The sequence below is a fragment of the Struthio camelus genome, chromosome 7 (genome assembly GCF_040807025.1).
Source record: "Struthio camelus isolate bStrCam1 chromosome 7, bStrCam1.hap1, whole genome shotgun sequence".
NCBI lineage: Eukaryota > Metazoa > Chordata > Aves > Struthioniformes > Struthionidae > Struthio > Struthio camelus.
The window spans coordinates 14,530,827-14,546,487 of record NC_090948.1 but is presented as its reverse complement, the minus strand read 5'-3'; the positions used below and the strand labels follow the sequence as shown (position 1 = coordinate 14,546,487).

General features: G+C 46.6%; 1 protein-coding gene across 1 annotated transcript in view; it reads right to left on the bottom strand.

Moving 5' to 3' along the window:
- Nucleotides 1-15,661, bottom strand: part of COL17A1 (collagen type XVII alpha 1 chain) — a 43,306-nt gene that overhangs the window by 6,818 nt on the left and 20,827 nt on the right. The window contains 29 exon segments of the mRNA XM_068949715.1: nucleotides 771-854; nucleotides 1,465-1,602; nucleotides 1,868-1,981; nucleotides 3,013-3,060; nucleotides 3,418-3,483; nucleotides 3,669-3,710; nucleotides 3,794-3,820; nucleotides 4,350-4,400; nucleotides 4,563-4,625; nucleotides 5,428-5,469; nucleotides 5,592-5,645; nucleotides 6,893-6,973; nucleotides 7,667-7,702; nucleotides 8,679-8,759; nucleotides 8,954-8,989; nucleotides 9,513-9,548; nucleotides 10,287-10,313; nucleotides 10,692-10,763; nucleotides 11,166-11,201; nucleotides 11,567-11,629; nucleotides 12,075-12,110; nucleotides 12,314-12,349; nucleotides 12,729-12,782; nucleotides 12,925-12,960; nucleotides 13,630-13,692; nucleotides 14,202-14,306; nucleotides 14,475-14,537; nucleotides 15,036-15,062; nucleotides 15,560-15,586. Of these exon segments, the coding sequence (XP_068805816.1) occupies nucleotides 771-854; nucleotides 1,465-1,602; nucleotides 1,868-1,981; nucleotides 3,013-3,060; nucleotides 3,418-3,483; nucleotides 3,669-3,710; nucleotides 3,794-3,820; nucleotides 4,350-4,400; nucleotides 4,563-4,625; nucleotides 5,428-5,469; nucleotides 5,592-5,645; nucleotides 6,893-6,973; nucleotides 7,667-7,702; nucleotides 8,679-8,759; nucleotides 8,954-8,989; nucleotides 9,513-9,548; nucleotides 10,287-10,313; nucleotides 10,692-10,763; nucleotides 11,166-11,201; nucleotides 11,567-11,629; nucleotides 12,075-12,110; nucleotides 12,314-12,349; nucleotides 12,729-12,782; nucleotides 12,925-12,960; nucleotides 13,630-13,692; nucleotides 14,202-14,306; nucleotides 14,475-14,537; nucleotides 15,036-15,062; nucleotides 15,560-15,586 (1,644 nt within the window).

The following is a 15,661-nucleotide window of genomic DNA, read 5'->3' as shown; positions in this document are numbered from 1 at the left end:
GCATGAGGATTGCTCCTCATGCTCATCTATTTCTTCAGGATACCCTGGACAACATCTTGTGTAAAGAGAATAAGAAGTGGGTCAGCTGGTGAAGATCATGCTGAGCTCTGTGGCATTTCAGTAGCTGTCAGTCTAGAGTGTGGAATCTGATTGGCTCCCCATCAAATCACATAACGAGGAACACAGTGCTGGCCAACAGAGTTAATACCTTCTGGCACAGCAAAATGACCCCCCAGTGATTTACCTATCACCCCACAGTAACAGTGTGTGTAAGAAGGAGTACAGAGCCATGCCTCCCACCCAGCTTGTCAACAAAGGCTTGACAGGGGCTTAGGAGGGGCAAGGAGGAATAGGGAGTCTTAAGAGAGGAGGAACTGGAAATAAGATCTCCAAGCTTTGGTGGGAAATTGTGGGGAATTTCTGAAAAGGAGGGGCTAGGCTGCTGCCACTTGGAGAGCTGAGGAAGGGAGGGGAGACAGCAGAAAACTGCAGAGTTGTAACAGTGGGTACGAAAAGTAAACAGGTGAGAAAGAACAGCTTCTAGAAAGCATGCAAACTCTCCAGTCCAAGACACACAAATCTATCTCCAAAGGGCTTGGAAGGAGACTTTGCAGGTCATTCAGCAGCACCAACAGCAGGCCTTTGCCATCTGAAGCAGCTGCAGGTACCACCAGCTGGATTGAGGCAGGAGGCTGGTAGGAAGGCGTAGACCTCCAGGCTGCTGGGATGCTTCATCTGTATCCCTTGTGTTTCCCTTTGGGGACACTTACTCTGCAGCATGTCCAAAAGTTCTTGGTACAAAACGGATGTAGTTGATATCGAACTGTCAAATGAATGATAACGACTTGAAGAGCCTGTGGAATGAAAAGGTTTTATGTCAGACAGGATTTAGAGGAGGGAGAAGGTGAAGAATGGTCGGCCAGGGACAAAGGAAAGCTGAAATAATCCAGTTTAACTGGTGGAATGGGCTTCCCATGCAGAGCACCAGGAATCAGCTGCTGTTTCACAGCATACACATTTTCACAGTGGTTTGATCTCTGCTCTCCTGACTGAGGAGATCCCAGGCTACTTCCAAAAGCTCTGGAAATTTCATCGACTCCAGGAGGGCCCAAAGCAGACAAGACAATCACAGGGTTTCTAAGACCACATGCACCAAATACAGCCATCTTTGTTTGGGTCCTGGAGACCTTATAGGGTCAAGCAACTGATGTTTAAGGTCAGACTGCTTAAACAGCAGAAAGTGTTAGTTAATGTAATCATTTTAAAAAGACAAGGCTTAGAGGCCACCTAGGCTCTGCAGAGTCCTGGGCCAAGACTGTAGAAGACTCATAACTGGGTTGGAGGTCAGCTATTTAAAGACTGTTGTCTCTCCTCTGGCTCTCATCATCTGGGTGCTGCACAAGTTCAGCTGAGAGTGTGACTCAGTACACACACTGCTTACCAACACAGGAATACAGTACTTACCTGTCATGTAGCTCATAACACGGGCAGCCAGCTCCGCATAGTCCAAATTCTTTCCATCTGCCATAGTGATGACTCCAGGTGGGCCGGGTGGGCCTGGTGGGCCTTGGGCACCAGTCAAATAATGCCTTACATTGTCACCTAGGTAGGAAGCCCAAGACATGCCCACGTTAGTAGAGAGAAGGTGATGGCCGAATGCACAATGACTGGACCCTCTTCCTCTGGCAAAGAGCAGGCCCTCAGAAGGACAGTTCTGCAGAGGCCACAGCTGGCAATAGCACCTCAGTGTACCCAATATAAATAAGGCCAGAGCCCTTGGTCTGCTGCTTCTAAAGGGAGAGTGACAGGAGCAGGAAGGAGATCAGCATGCACCCACTGACCCTTGGCAAAGTCTGGTTATACTCACTCTTCAGGAAGTCAGTGACATACTGCTGAATCTCTTGAGATGAGCTTCCACCTGGGCCAGGAGGACCAGGTGGCCCGGGAGGTCCTGGGGGTCCCTGAATTTGTCTGGATCCACCTACATAATTCATTTTAGGGAGAAGGAAAGGTTATGGCATACCTGGATCCGACCAAGCAATGCTAAGGGGATGTTGGCACTGAGCCCTTCCCGCAGGCCTGGAAAGAGCTTTGGGAATCGACTATGGAGTGCCTCTCCCTCCATCTCCCAACACGCTGAGCACAGGCTATTAGATAGTATAAGGCTTCAATTAATTTGGCGACTTATAGTCCAGCTTACGCAGCCCTACAGGGCCACATCCAGAGACTTCCCTGGCTTCACGCTTACAGAGCTGGTCAGTCTGCAATGCTGTGCAGAAATATGGACAGGGATCCCAAGCTCTTTAGGCCTGCCTCACAGCCCTGCCGCTCCTGGTCCCAGCCAGCCTGCAGCACCAGCTCAAGAACCTCCTCACTGGTCTCCATTGCAAGGTATGGGTGGGTCCTTTGTGACTCCTGCCACTGCAGTGTCCAGGCACCTCAGGCTCTTCAGGATGTCTATCTTTCCAACACCCTGTGGTAGTATTCCTCCTGACATGGAGGAGCAGAGGACTTGTCCACATGGAGGACCACTCAAGTTAATCCTTACTCACTTTTAAAAGCAATTTGTTAAATTGTGTTAATGATGTCCTGCATAGAGAGATGTTCTTGTTCAGAATGAAAGTGGCTTAACTCACTTGCATCCTTCGGGTGGTAAATGAAACTGAGCAAAGGGCAATTTTGGTCTGAACAAAAGGATTTCCACAAGAGAGTTTAACGCAGATTCCCTAATCCCCTCTAGAACATGGCTACCCAACCAGGACTCCCTTTCTTTCATGTCCCATGTGGACAAACTTTGGCTGAAAGATTTCCAGTAAGCTGGAAACATAAAACTTGCAATTCTTAAATTATCTGATGTGGGCAGACTATGAAGAAAGTGGTTTTGAACATAAATCCCATTAGCCTGAGGGCAGCACCCACAGCTGTAAAACCCACAAGAGCCTTCTGCAAGTCTCTGCCAGGGATGTCAACATTTCCTGATAATATTAGGGAGATGATGGTCTGGTCTCTTACCTCGCGATGCTCCTGGGATGCCAGGAGCACCTGGGACACCTGCATCACCTGGAGAACAGAGAGAGGGAGACAAATAACTATTTTGAGTGTTACTGCATGTTGCATCCTGGGTCATGTAAAAGGACAGAGCTACATGTTCCCAGAGAAGTCACCATCCACAGATGTTGGACTGGAAGCTTCTTGGGGAAGAACAGAAGAAAGAGGCTATGGCAGCCTTCCCGAGCCTTCTGTGACCCACCGAGGGGCCTTGTACTCAGAGCAGTGCAATTGCCAGGGTCCTACCATACCTCAGAAGGCAGAGGTTGGCAGAGCTCTAACTCCCAGTGGACCAGTCTGTTCCAGCCTCTAGTCTCGATCAGTCATGGCTGTGTGAGGCCAAGGACAGATGGAAGATTTTAACTTTACCTTTGGGTCCTGGAGGGCCTGGTGGGCCTGGAACTCCTGGAGGTCCCTGCATGGTCACTCTGCCATCTGCCAATCGCAAAGGGAGAGTCAGATGCACAGGAACAATTTGCACAGGAACAATTTTTGTCCATTTTGTGTGGACAAAATCCTGGCTCCTCTAAAACTGAGCTGAAGTCAACACAGCAGGATTTTACTTCCTGGTTTCAGCTTAGGGACAATGAATCAGAAGAGGAAAGGGGGCACAGACTGACCGTGTGAGGAGATTCCTGGGAGGCCAGGCTCACCGGGTTCACCTGCATTGAATACAGAAACGGAGGAGCAGTCACAAACACTGGCACGCACTGCACCTGCTGACATTCCCTAGAAGCCTCCTTACCTGTGAATCCTCGTGGGCCTGGTTCGCCTGTGAACAGGGAAGCAGAGAAGCATCATTAGCCTTTGCTTCATTCTGATCTGCAACAGTACCCAAGCCCATGCAGCAGAATATCATCGTGGCCACCAGTTTGCTAGGCTGCAGTGGGTAAATGGATTAGATCCCCTATCTTCCATCCAGCCCAGAGGTAGGCTATGCTTAAGAGGGCCACCTCCTTGCACTGACATAGCCAAGTCCATGCTGCCTTTTGCAAACGGACTGTGCTCCTTTAATGGCAAATCTGAAGCTCTGAATGGCCCTGAATCTTAGAGGCTTGTAAAGTTGGGGTCTGACTGCTTTGACGCCAGCGCTGGAAGCCAAATAATATTCTCCCACAATGACTGACTTCTTTTACAGCAGCAGATAGGAATCCTACTTAGTGACCACTGTGCCAGCTCTCTTACAGCCACAGAAAGGCAGGATAGTTTCTGCCTCCAAGCCCCTTCTTACTTATTTTCAGTTGGAGGGGCCAGTGATCCCTGTTTTCTGGTATCTTGGTGAGGCAGCAGGATATACGCACCTTGGTCTCCCTTTGGGCCTGGTGGGCCTGGTGGGCCTGTGAAGAATGTTTCTGGAATTAAAACAAAAAGGTTTTCATGACATTCAACAGAACAGGGCACATGTCCCCCAGGGCTCCATCTGCTCACAGCCAAGGAGGTAATGTGCTCCCTGGAACCAAAATGGGCAGTTCCTTTTCAGGGCACAGAGGAGGGAATGAGTAAGTAGAGCCTACCTGAGGTTGGCGTGAAAGATCCTGGTCTCCCTGGTGGGCCTGGAGGTCCTGGCAATCCTTCTCCTAGGCAAGAGGGACACAAACAGGCCTCAGAAAGGATGAGCCTCAGGAGCGTGACAGACTGAGTGACAGCCCTGGCCCTAGCCAAGTGCTGGCTGGTTTCATCATTTTCTCCACTGACATCTATCCCTGTTCATTATTTTCATTATCATTTGTCACCATAGCAGACCAGGGGCATAGAAACTCCCTTTCTTGTGGTACAGAGGGCCAATCCGAGCTGGCCTTCCCTGCACTGAGAGGGAAGGTTCATTCAGGCACACCTGACCTGCCTCCCTTTGCTACTGAGCAGAGAGCAAGGAACGGGGTTATGCTCCTGTCTTGTCCCCTCCTGCACCTCTTCTCTTCTGGCTTTGGGAGGGAAGGAATCACTGTGCTACAGGAAGGGGAAAGGGGAAACGTTCTTCATGATATCTGCTCCATCTGCCCCAGCTAGAAGTTAAGACTGGACAAGTAAGAAGTAAAGACGGAAGCGGTTCCAGTTGCTTCCTTTAGGGACTTGAGCAAGTCCAGCGTCTTCCCAAGAAGTATGACTTTTATGACTTACAAGTCTAGCTAGCAGACTTCTGCCAAAGCAAATCTTCTTCCCTGGGCAGCATTATTCTTGCTGCTGTGAAACTATATTGCAGTGAAGTTGTGTTAGTAGGAACCTGCTATGTGATAATCTGGTCCCAGTAAAGTCAGTGGTAAAGATCCTATTAACTTTCAACAGGTCCAAGACTGCATCTGGGATACTGCAGGGCACAGGACAGAGGCACTGAAAAAACCTCCCACTTTCCAAGTTTGTTTCAGAGAATCAAGCTCTTACCTGGGGGGCCACGAGGTCCAGGGGGTCCCTGCACAGATTCACCTGATGACCAAAGAAAGAGAAAATGTTACAAAGTATTTACACAGCAAACTGCATGGCCCAGAAACACGCCATGTGTGTCAGCACGCCCCTGCTTACGTACTGAGCTCTACTATATTACGTACCTGGAGGTCCAGGGGGACCTGGTGGTCCTGCTCGCCCTTGTAAATCTGCCAGCACTGTGCAAATGAAACACAGAAAGGGAAAATTGTTGCTACTGAGCTATTGCTGTTATGGAAACACTGTCGTTGCGTGGCTGACAGAAGCTCTTATCCTCAAGGGTGAACTAAGGCAGAATCTGGGTGACCTGAGTTAAAGGTGAGGTGGAGAAGAGAGAGGACGGATGTGCTCAGTTGGCAGCCTGGCGATTAAGTCAAGAAGCAAAAATCAGTGCAGAACAGGCTGGCAGCATATAGGAAACAGAGAGGGGATCTCTCTGGAGAGTAAAGATAGCTGAGTGAAAGAGCAAATGACCCAAAGAGTAGAGAAGGAGGGAAAGAACTTCCATGTAGGAGAAGGATGCTCTCAAAGAGGGACAAGATTTGGGATGAGAAAATTAGGTAGCCATAACAAATATCTGTCCTGTATTATCTTGAGTGGAGATGTATCCACACCTCCAAGCTGAGGCATAAACTCAAAGCTCAGCGATGGCTGAGATCCCTAACTCCAGAATGGGGGATGGGACATAGTGAAGCATGGTCCAGATCTACATGACCCCACTCTGGGGCACACAGATGGTGATCAGGCAAGCACCATTTATAACTCTATGCCCTCCTCTGCCTTGCCTCTCTTGCTCACTCACAGAGAGTTCACAGACCCTACAAATGCTGATTGTAAGTGCACCACACATTTAGTACCACACAGAGCAAGCAGGCACTTTCCACAGGATGCTGCTAAACCATTCTGTTCTGCTCCACTTATTTCCATCTTGAAATAGGATTTCTTCCCCTGTGAATTCATCCTCTAATTTGCAGAGAGATTTTGATTTCCTTCCTTCCCTGTTGGATTAACATGCCGTTTCAAATTGGTTCTTCCTTTGCAGATGGCTCTATGTTCACATTACATGGGGAACTGCCCAGCACAAGTACAGTGGCTAGAGGGCCTGGCTGAGATCCCACAGCTTTGTGACCATCTTGGCTGTTGGAGACTGTCCACCAGTCACCATTCCTTAGCTTACCTCTCTGTGAAATAGGCCTGGTACCATCTACCTCTTTTTGAAAGCACTTTGGGATGCACAGATGAGAAGCACGATAGAAGAGGTGGCTGATACTGCTATCGTGGTAAAGGTCTGCCCGCCAAACACACACACACTCTTGCCCTGTGGCATGTTGAGGGGAAGAGGTACCTCCCTTTACCTCTCTGTAAGCAGAGCTGGAGGCCTCCAACACCTCTCCAGGCAAAGAAGTGGAAAGCCAGGCCCACTTACTCTGAGACGTTAACGATGAGACTTCTGTTTTGATGGTTTCTATCACAGCTTCACCTGCGGATCCCTTCTCACCCCGTGGACCTTTTTCAAGAAAAAAGAAAAGGTGAATTAACTGAGAGAAGGTGACACTGTGCACCCATCCTCATCACCCTGACATGGATTCAGACTTGGCTCACGTGAACCGGGAGCCTGAACTGGGCTCCCATGTGAACTGGGAGCTTGGATGGACATTTTCTCAAATATGGACATTACTGCACAGTTTGCTTGATCATAAAAAACAGGATAAGAAGGGTCCTTAGGAGGAGCTTCCCAAGCTTTCCGAGCTCTGCACAGGCCATTCCCAACAGATCTCTGTCCAACTGGCAGTGATTTCACAGTGACATTATTACCAATTAGGTTCTAGTTTGTTTTCCTGCCTTTCAAAATGTGCTGGGCTATATTCCCCACCACAGAAAGGCAATTGCAACTGAGAAGTGCTTTAGAAATACCAGCCTCCAGATAAAATAACAAGAGAAAAAAAAAGATATCTGCAACTTCCACATCACACTGGCTCTTACCATCCCCCTCCTTCCCCTAGGAAGGGAAAAAAACAAAGAACAGAAACTCTTTAAAAGATTAATTAAGCCCAATAATGCAGCAAAATGAACTGAAAGGAAGAAATCTGCAAACAAAGGGAGAGAGACTGTACCAAGGGCTGAGAGAATTAGAAATAAAGGAAAACTAATGAACGCAGTCCTCTTAAGGAGCTGAATCAAGGCTGATGGAGAACAGTACCTTGCTGTCCAGGGAGACCAGCTGGCCCAACAGGACCTGGTTTCAAAGGAAAAAAAGATTGCATTGGATTTTCCTGGTTATATTTTACAGTAGCAGAAGAGAATCAAGAGGTCTTTTTCATAAAGAGCTGAGACCATCAAATAATGCATTTGCACAAATAAACTGAATTGTGATAGGGTATGAATTCATTAGTCTGATATATTACTTGAGGCTCTTGACAAGTGTCTTACTTTCCGTCATCTGGTAATTAAAGTGCTTGCTGCTTCTTAGACTGGGAAATAACCAGATTCCTACAGACCACAGTAGAAGTGCAATAGACCTAATCCTCTTCTTGCATTTTCTGCTGCAAATTACGACTAGCTCCACCAAGCTAGTTCTAAGTTTAGCTCCAGTGGCACAGCTGGGAAAGGAACAGACGTGCTGTGAGAACAAGGGCCCAGGAACTGCTGCCTGATGCCAGTGTGCTGGAGGGCAGTGTCTGATCTGGGACAGAAGAGTCTGAGGACCAAGTTCACGCATAGTGTGTGTGCATGTGTGTGTGTGTGAAGGGTCATATTTCCAGATGCTCATGTGGGATTTCTGCTGTCTTGAGTTCAAAGCTGAGACTGGAAAATAAGTCTTTTCTGATTTCAGTTCTGGAGACAGGATGCACTGAGAAGGGATTAGACACAGGCCTGCTTCCCTGAGAGGCAAAAGGTCTTGATCTGAGTTGCTGGATTTGATCTATCGCTAGTTTGTACTCACCAGATCAAAGGATAACAGCACTGCTCCCAGTTTCTCCATCTTCCCAGCCTTCCCTTCTGTTCTGCCTCCCTGTGATCATTCCCCATTTCTCTCTCGATGCCACTACCTCCCTAATTCAGCCCTAGATCTTGCCTTTACGCTGTGCAGAGACCATGGGCAACACAGAAGGGTGAGACCCTTAGGTATCTAGACTGCCTGAGCATAAAGAACTGGGTGGACAGAGATGCAAGCTGCCTGGGAAACCACAACAGAGAAGCAGCTTCCTCACCTGGAACACCTGGTGGGCCTGGGGGACCTGGTGGGCCTGGGGGACCTGGTGGGCCTGGCAGAGCAATAGTTGATGAACCCTCTGAAACACAAATGCATACACAAATAGAGTGAATCTGTAACAACTTCATCCCTAAGCAATCATTTGACCAGCTATAACATGTATTCTCCAATGGAGGGAGACCCTAGTGCAGGGCTGGCACCCAGTCAATTGCATAAAAAAATGCAGAAAATCCTCCAAAGTTTAGGTGTTTGAACTCTCACAGCAGTACATACCAGCACTTATAACTTTGCCTGGAGCTCCAGGTTCTCCTAAGAAAAGAAAAAGATGAAAGATTAACTTCTTTCTTTGGGAAGTTCCGCCACCCGATCAATGACATTGTCCTATCAAACACGTGGTTTCTGTTTTCTTTGCTCTTGATCTCTTGTCCAATAAACCACAGCAGTAGAATGTCACAGGGGAAGACAGAGCAACAGAGCTCTGTTAATCCACAGATAGCCCTGATAGCTTTCCGAGCACTACATCTGCCAGAATAGGCAATGGGCCCTCTTCTTTCTGAGAGGCAGGCACAGAGCTTCCACTGCAGTCACCAGAGCTCATGCCCATAAACCCAGGACAAAACCAGGTCTGCTAAGGCTGTCTCAGAGGGAGAACTGGTGTGCTGCCTTTCACGTGCTCACAGAGGCTTTGATTACTCTCTGTTCCTCACATCTTCTTTTCCAGAAGCCACTAGATGCCACTGTTGATTCAGGGACTGGACAGCTGAGCAGACAATCCTTCCTAAAATTAAGTGCTTAGAGAGCAAAAGAGTATGAGGGAGGAAACAAAACTCACCTTTAGCCCCTGGTCGGCCTGGGTTGCCTGGAAGCCCTGGTATGAGGTAGATGAACAATTTAAAATGGTTAGTGCAAATACTGTCTTGGGTTTTTTTTCCAGGTACCCCAGTGAGTTTTAGCTTTGGTTTTATAGAAGAAATTTCCCACTAAAGACATTGGCTCTCGGCATTTATATGCAGGTTTTACCTACTCCACAAGGTCCCTGACACCAGGTGGAAGAATTCACAGTGAACTGTAGACAGAGCTGGTAGTGTCCCTGGGCAAAGGTAAGGGCTTCCCTTCTCCCACTGCTCCCTAGATTTACCTGTTGCTTCCCACAGGCACTGCCCCCCTGTTCTGAGGCTCCTGGAGAAATTCCCTGGCAACTGCTCCCCAAACCACCTCTGCTTGCAGAACATCACATCCTCTGTTGCCACTTCCGCTGCTACCTTCTCTCCTCCCAGCTTCTACAGCTAGTTAGAAGGACTGTTCAGTGACGCACAGGCAACAGAAACACCTTCTCTGTAGCAAACTACTATGTTTCCTCTATGTACATAGAGGAACTACTATGTTCCTCTATGGGAAGAGGTAAATTTTCAAACAGTCCAAGGCCCTATATTACTCAAAACTTACCCCCCAATCACAGAACCTGTCTCAAGACCTAAGGGAGAAGCAGAAACCTTGGGATCCCACTTCGGAAGCCCTGAGTGGTGCAGGGGGGACACTACAAGGGGATTTTAGGTCCTTATCAATGCGTGTCATTGATAAAATGGAACATGGTGAAAAAGCCTACCTGGGGGTCCTTGGGGTCCTGTGAGACCTGGAAAAATAAAAGCAAAAATTGTAAGAGATCTAAGCAAATTGGGGAAGGGGAAAGATAGGCAGTGGAAAAAGATCACTTTTGCTTAAAATTATAGCCCACAGCCCACAGGTGATGTAAATTGGCTTAGCACCCAGTACATAAATTGAATGTTGCCCTATAGCAGCTGATGTTCTTGTCTGCAGTATGTGCAATCCTGATATCACAAAGGGTCGAGACTCCCTGTGTCTTTCCCTTCCATTACCCTCTTACTACACAGAGACCTTTCCAGTGCTTTGACTGCCAGCCATAACTTCGAAATGAGACTGGAAATCATTGACAGAACCCACTGTGTTCTTGACTGAGCAAAAAATATTTTTGTTCTCTGTCTCCTCTTACCTGGCTGTCCTGCATCTCCGGTGGGTCCTGGTGGGCCTCGGGCTCCTGGCATTCCCATAAGACCTGGCTCACCTAGGAACATCATCACCATTAACAACCCAGATGTCATTAACTTACAATCTACCAACCCATTCAAGCTTTACCACCAGCTGTCCCTCAGCACTTTCTACCTATTGTACCCTCACAGTCAAGTGGTCACTTTCAACCTCACAGTCTGGGAGGTGAAAACCCACAAAAGGAAAGAGTTCTGTAGTGAGCAGAGATCTGGCACAAGTTTACGATCCGCTTCATCACATGTCTCAGTTCCATACTTACATGGTTGACTCTACAGTTTTTCTGAGACAGCAAGATTCCAGCACAGGAATCTGCTGCCATCTTCTACCACCCCTTCTACAAATCAACCTCCTGCCAAGTCAAGAAGTATCTGCTCTTCTACCTCAAAGGAAGAGCAGTGAGGGAGGAAGAATCCCTTACCTCTTTCACCTGGCTGCCCATCACGGCCAGCTGGTCCTGTCCAAAGAAAAGAGGTCATTAGGCACTTCTGAAATAGTACCTCAGTTGCCCTACCCTCATACTAAGTGGTACATAGCCCAAAACACAAGAGAGGGGCTTTTCATCATATTACATCTGAATGAAACCGTGGATGCAGTCACTGAAGAGCCAGAAAAAGTTCGCTTGAAACTTAACAGTAGGACAACTTTTCTGAGTATACGGATCAACCTTAGCTACTTAGAGAAGAGACCTGGGATCACAACCAGTATGACCACAACCAGTATGATTCCGAGTCGTTCCCTTGTCTCTGCTCACAGAAATGGGCTCTGTGGGTAGAAATGGCGTTGCCCCATGCATAATCACGTCTGTTTCCTGTTACCTACCTACTGATCCCTTAGCCCCTGGCTCTCCCGGAACACCAGGCATTCCTCTTAAGCCTTGTTCACCTGTAGGAAAAAAAAAAATCACACAAAAATGAATCAAATACGTACTGAAGATACAATTTATGACTGTCAGCAATATTTGCTTATTTGCAACTGAAAAAAGGCTTTGACAGGATGATCAGGCCTCATAATTTGTGACTGCCTCTGGCACCAGAAATGCTCAAGTGAAGTGAACACAGTGCATGTGAGGGGGAATTTCTCTAAAGCCAAACACAAACATTTCTCCCAAGACTACTGGAATCAGGATTGGGATCTAGTTGCTTAAAACTGCAAAAATATAAAATCAATATAACCACTAACATCAGTATAACCAATATAATCAATATAATCATTATACTTTTTTTTAGAAAGCTGGCTGCGATTGGCTGGGCTATACTGTTATTTGAAAACTCAAATAATTCATATGTTCGTTAGATAGAGCGTTATCCCAGGCAAACAACGCACTGACCTGTCATTCCGCGAGCACCTTTCTCACCCTGATCACCTACAGAACAAAAAGGGAAGGATTTTGTGAGATTGTTTCATTGTAAAATATTTCTGTCAGAGAAGAAGTCCGATTTCTGATAAAAGCACAAAAGAACAAGCCAAAGAAGGACAGAGTTAATCCCCATGGACAGTATCCACATCTAAAGCAACTAAAGCATCTAAAGAAAGTACCCACAAAAGACATTTAATTGATCAACATACCTTTTGGTCCAGGGGCTCCAGCAGCTCCTTTCTCACCTGAAAGATGTATCGATGATTGAAGAAGAGTAATAACAAGTTGGAAGGTAAAGGGATTTCATGCACCAAGGAAAACCATATGGGAACACATGCACTCTGATATAGAGAAACTCAAACTGGAACTTCCTGTCCTTCAGTACAGCTCCATCCATCCATGTTTCCTCTTCTCTATTACCTCTCTTATCTCTTGTATTTCTCAATACTTGGTTGCAATCACTGAGCTAAGTCTCTTTCCTCCTCCCCTCTCCTTGCTCATAGGCTTGTCTCTGTCCCTACGGTCTCAGTGCTCCATGCTCAAATCAAGTCTGCTACTAAGAGCAGGGGTGGAAAAATACATCTGCTAGTGCTACTGTTATTGTTCAGTGGAAGAGGAGCTTACCTTTAGCACCTGGAAGACCTGCTTCTCCTCTAAATCCTTGTAGGCCAGGAGGACCTGAAGAAAAATGAGATGGGGAGGTTAATCCATCCCACTCACCACAAGCCATCACTGAAGAAGGAAAATTATCCAAAGTTGTCACTCCATTTTTGTTTTCTCTAGTCTATGAGGTGCCATACCAAAGGAATGCAGCACTTACCTGGAGGACCCTGCGGGCCTGGAGAACCCATTAGACCTGTGAATAAGCACATGAATTTTCTTTCAGTAACACCACAATTCAAAAGTGAACAAATTTATGTGGGTTTGCCTAATAGCATCCACAATCCAATAAGTATTTATCTGACCAGGATCCTCCCAGCTACTAGAAGAGTTTACATCACTGGCATCCTCAAAATCAGGACATTAAATCTGCACAGTTTAGTTCTTGTGACCTAGGAAGTGGTCTTCCCTGAACTAAGATAAAAAGATTCAAGCCTTCCATATTGACTGAGATACTGGAATCTGGGTTTCAGAAGGAGCCATTCTTTATAGTGCAATTTTGGTCCCAGTTATGTGGACTGCCCACTGTTAAGTCTATTAACAACCTGTTAGGGATATGGAGTTTTCTCCATTATCTCTAAAAGCAGGGAAAAAACAACTGGAAACATAACAAATCTTCAAGATTGATGCTTTGGGGAAACCTCTCTGCCAGCCCCCACTCTCACTAAAAACCCTCAAGAACTTACTGCTCTAAAGGTTATGTGCCTCTACCAAAGCAAGCTTTTTCTAAAATGATGACCATTACATTACTTTTCTGATCACTGCAGTGCAACTCAAGTGGAACAAGAAGACTGGAGTGGTCATTGCTTCCTGACAGGACTCCTAAATAGGCTGCCAGGTTATCTCTGCCCATCCTCACATTTACCTTTAAGGCCAGCAGAACCAGGGGGACCAGGTGGCCCTGGAGGACCTGGCTCACCAACAACACCTGCAGAATAGGAACACGAACACATACTGTAAAATACAATTGTGATCCCATCTCTCCGTTCCCCCCACCTCCTGTTATCCTTTCTCTGGCTAGTATCACGAATAATCAGTAACTAATCTGTAGATCAGTACGAAACACCCAATAAGCATGCATTATTTGGGGGAAAAAACCCATCTCATTGGGCTTTAGGATGAACAAGGCTAGAATCCCCCAGCTTTGGTGGCTCGGACAACTGGAAGAAGATGACCCCGATACTAAGTACTTTTGGTTCTGCCAAAGTCAAACCTGACTGAGATCTGGTAAAACAAACAATACCTTGTTTGCCCATCGTAAACTTTGCATAAAACCCCCTTAGGCCAGCTTTGTTTGTTCTGGCAATCATCTAAAATGAAATCTGGATCTGAGTAATCAAAATAAAATCTTACCACTGAGGTATCTGGTAAATCAAGACCAAATTCCGGCTTTGGTCCCTCTCTGCTTTATCCAGAAAGGGTAGGCCTAGTTCCTACCTCTGTCTCCTTTTTCTCCAAATCCAGGTGGTCCAGGTTCTCCTCGAGGCCCTGGTAGCCCTTCTCGACCTCTCTGTCCCATGGGACCTTCCATGCCAGGATCACCTATAGGAAACAAATGCCTTGTAATAAGGGTCTCTTTACAGAAGACCTAGGGAAAGGAGTATCCTCGCTCACTTCCTTGGAGACGGCAATGATCACGCCAAGCTGATGCCTGTATTCCCATGCATCAATCAGTTGTGAGAGACCAACAGCATTAATCAAGATGCTTACCCATGCTGCCTTTCTGTCCTTTTGGTCCTTCTGGTCCTTGGTGTCCAATTGGACCAGGAATGCCTGGAAAGAAAAACACGACAAATATTCAGAGTCCTTATCCAAGTAATGTGATTGAATGACATGCAAATAAGGGGCATCTGTGAAGCTAAAGTCTGGAAGGATTCAGCACCTGGGCTAAAGAACATATTACTTGCAAGGTGGGTACTTGAATAAGGGATTTCTTTGGAAAAGCGCAGTACCTATCTCAGAGCACAAGAAAGTTGGGCCAAGTGCTCATGCAGCTGTGGGACCCTTTCAAAGTTAAGCTGGGATGTCCACACTCTCAAATTAGGCACATTCAGTTAAATGGAAGTCAGGCTGAGGCCTTGCTTGTAACCAAGTCTCTGAGCTGTGTCAGTAACTTAACATCAAGGCATTAATCAAGTGAATTAGTCCATCTGCTAAATACTGACCCCTTCTAGAAACATCTCAAGCTGGGTTTGGCACGTGAAATTTGTTCTTGCCAACAGTAATGCCACTGAACGCCCTCCCTCAAAAGGGAGTTGTTCTACCACCTACCTGGGACTCCAGGAAGCCCTCGCTCTCCTGTGGGGAGAAAGAAACAGATAGTCAGTGGGGAATAGATCTTCCCTGTTCTTTCTTTGCCTGGTCATCAAACTCCCATAAAAGAAATTTATGTTCCTGGCATATTTAGAAGTTCTACCCTCTCAAACAATGACATATAGGGCCCCTCATATTTGTGTAATGGATCAGATCCATCACACTGTGCAAAGTAAAGCACCTTTTTTGATTAAACCAGGTATAATTTAGCTTCAGTAATGATTTTCATCCAAGTGAAAGACGTTTCTAGATTGAAAGTGAGATCTGTTGTCTCTTCTACTGTGACCTCCAAAATTGTCTTTGCCAGCAAGAAGGGCAAAAAAAACCCAACCATCACAACAATATCTGAACCACAGGAGAGGAACTGATTTCAGATCCATCAACCTTCTACCTAACTTCTGGAGTAACAAAAATCCATTTGCTACCCAGGTGTCACAGCAGGCTGCCAATCTACCTGAGAAAGCATGTAACTCCAGACTCACCTTTGAGCCCTTGCATTCCCATGTCACCTGAGAAAGAGAAAAAAATCAGATCAGGAGAGATCCCAGACTATTTCCAATAATTGCTCATTTATTTTTTCTAGT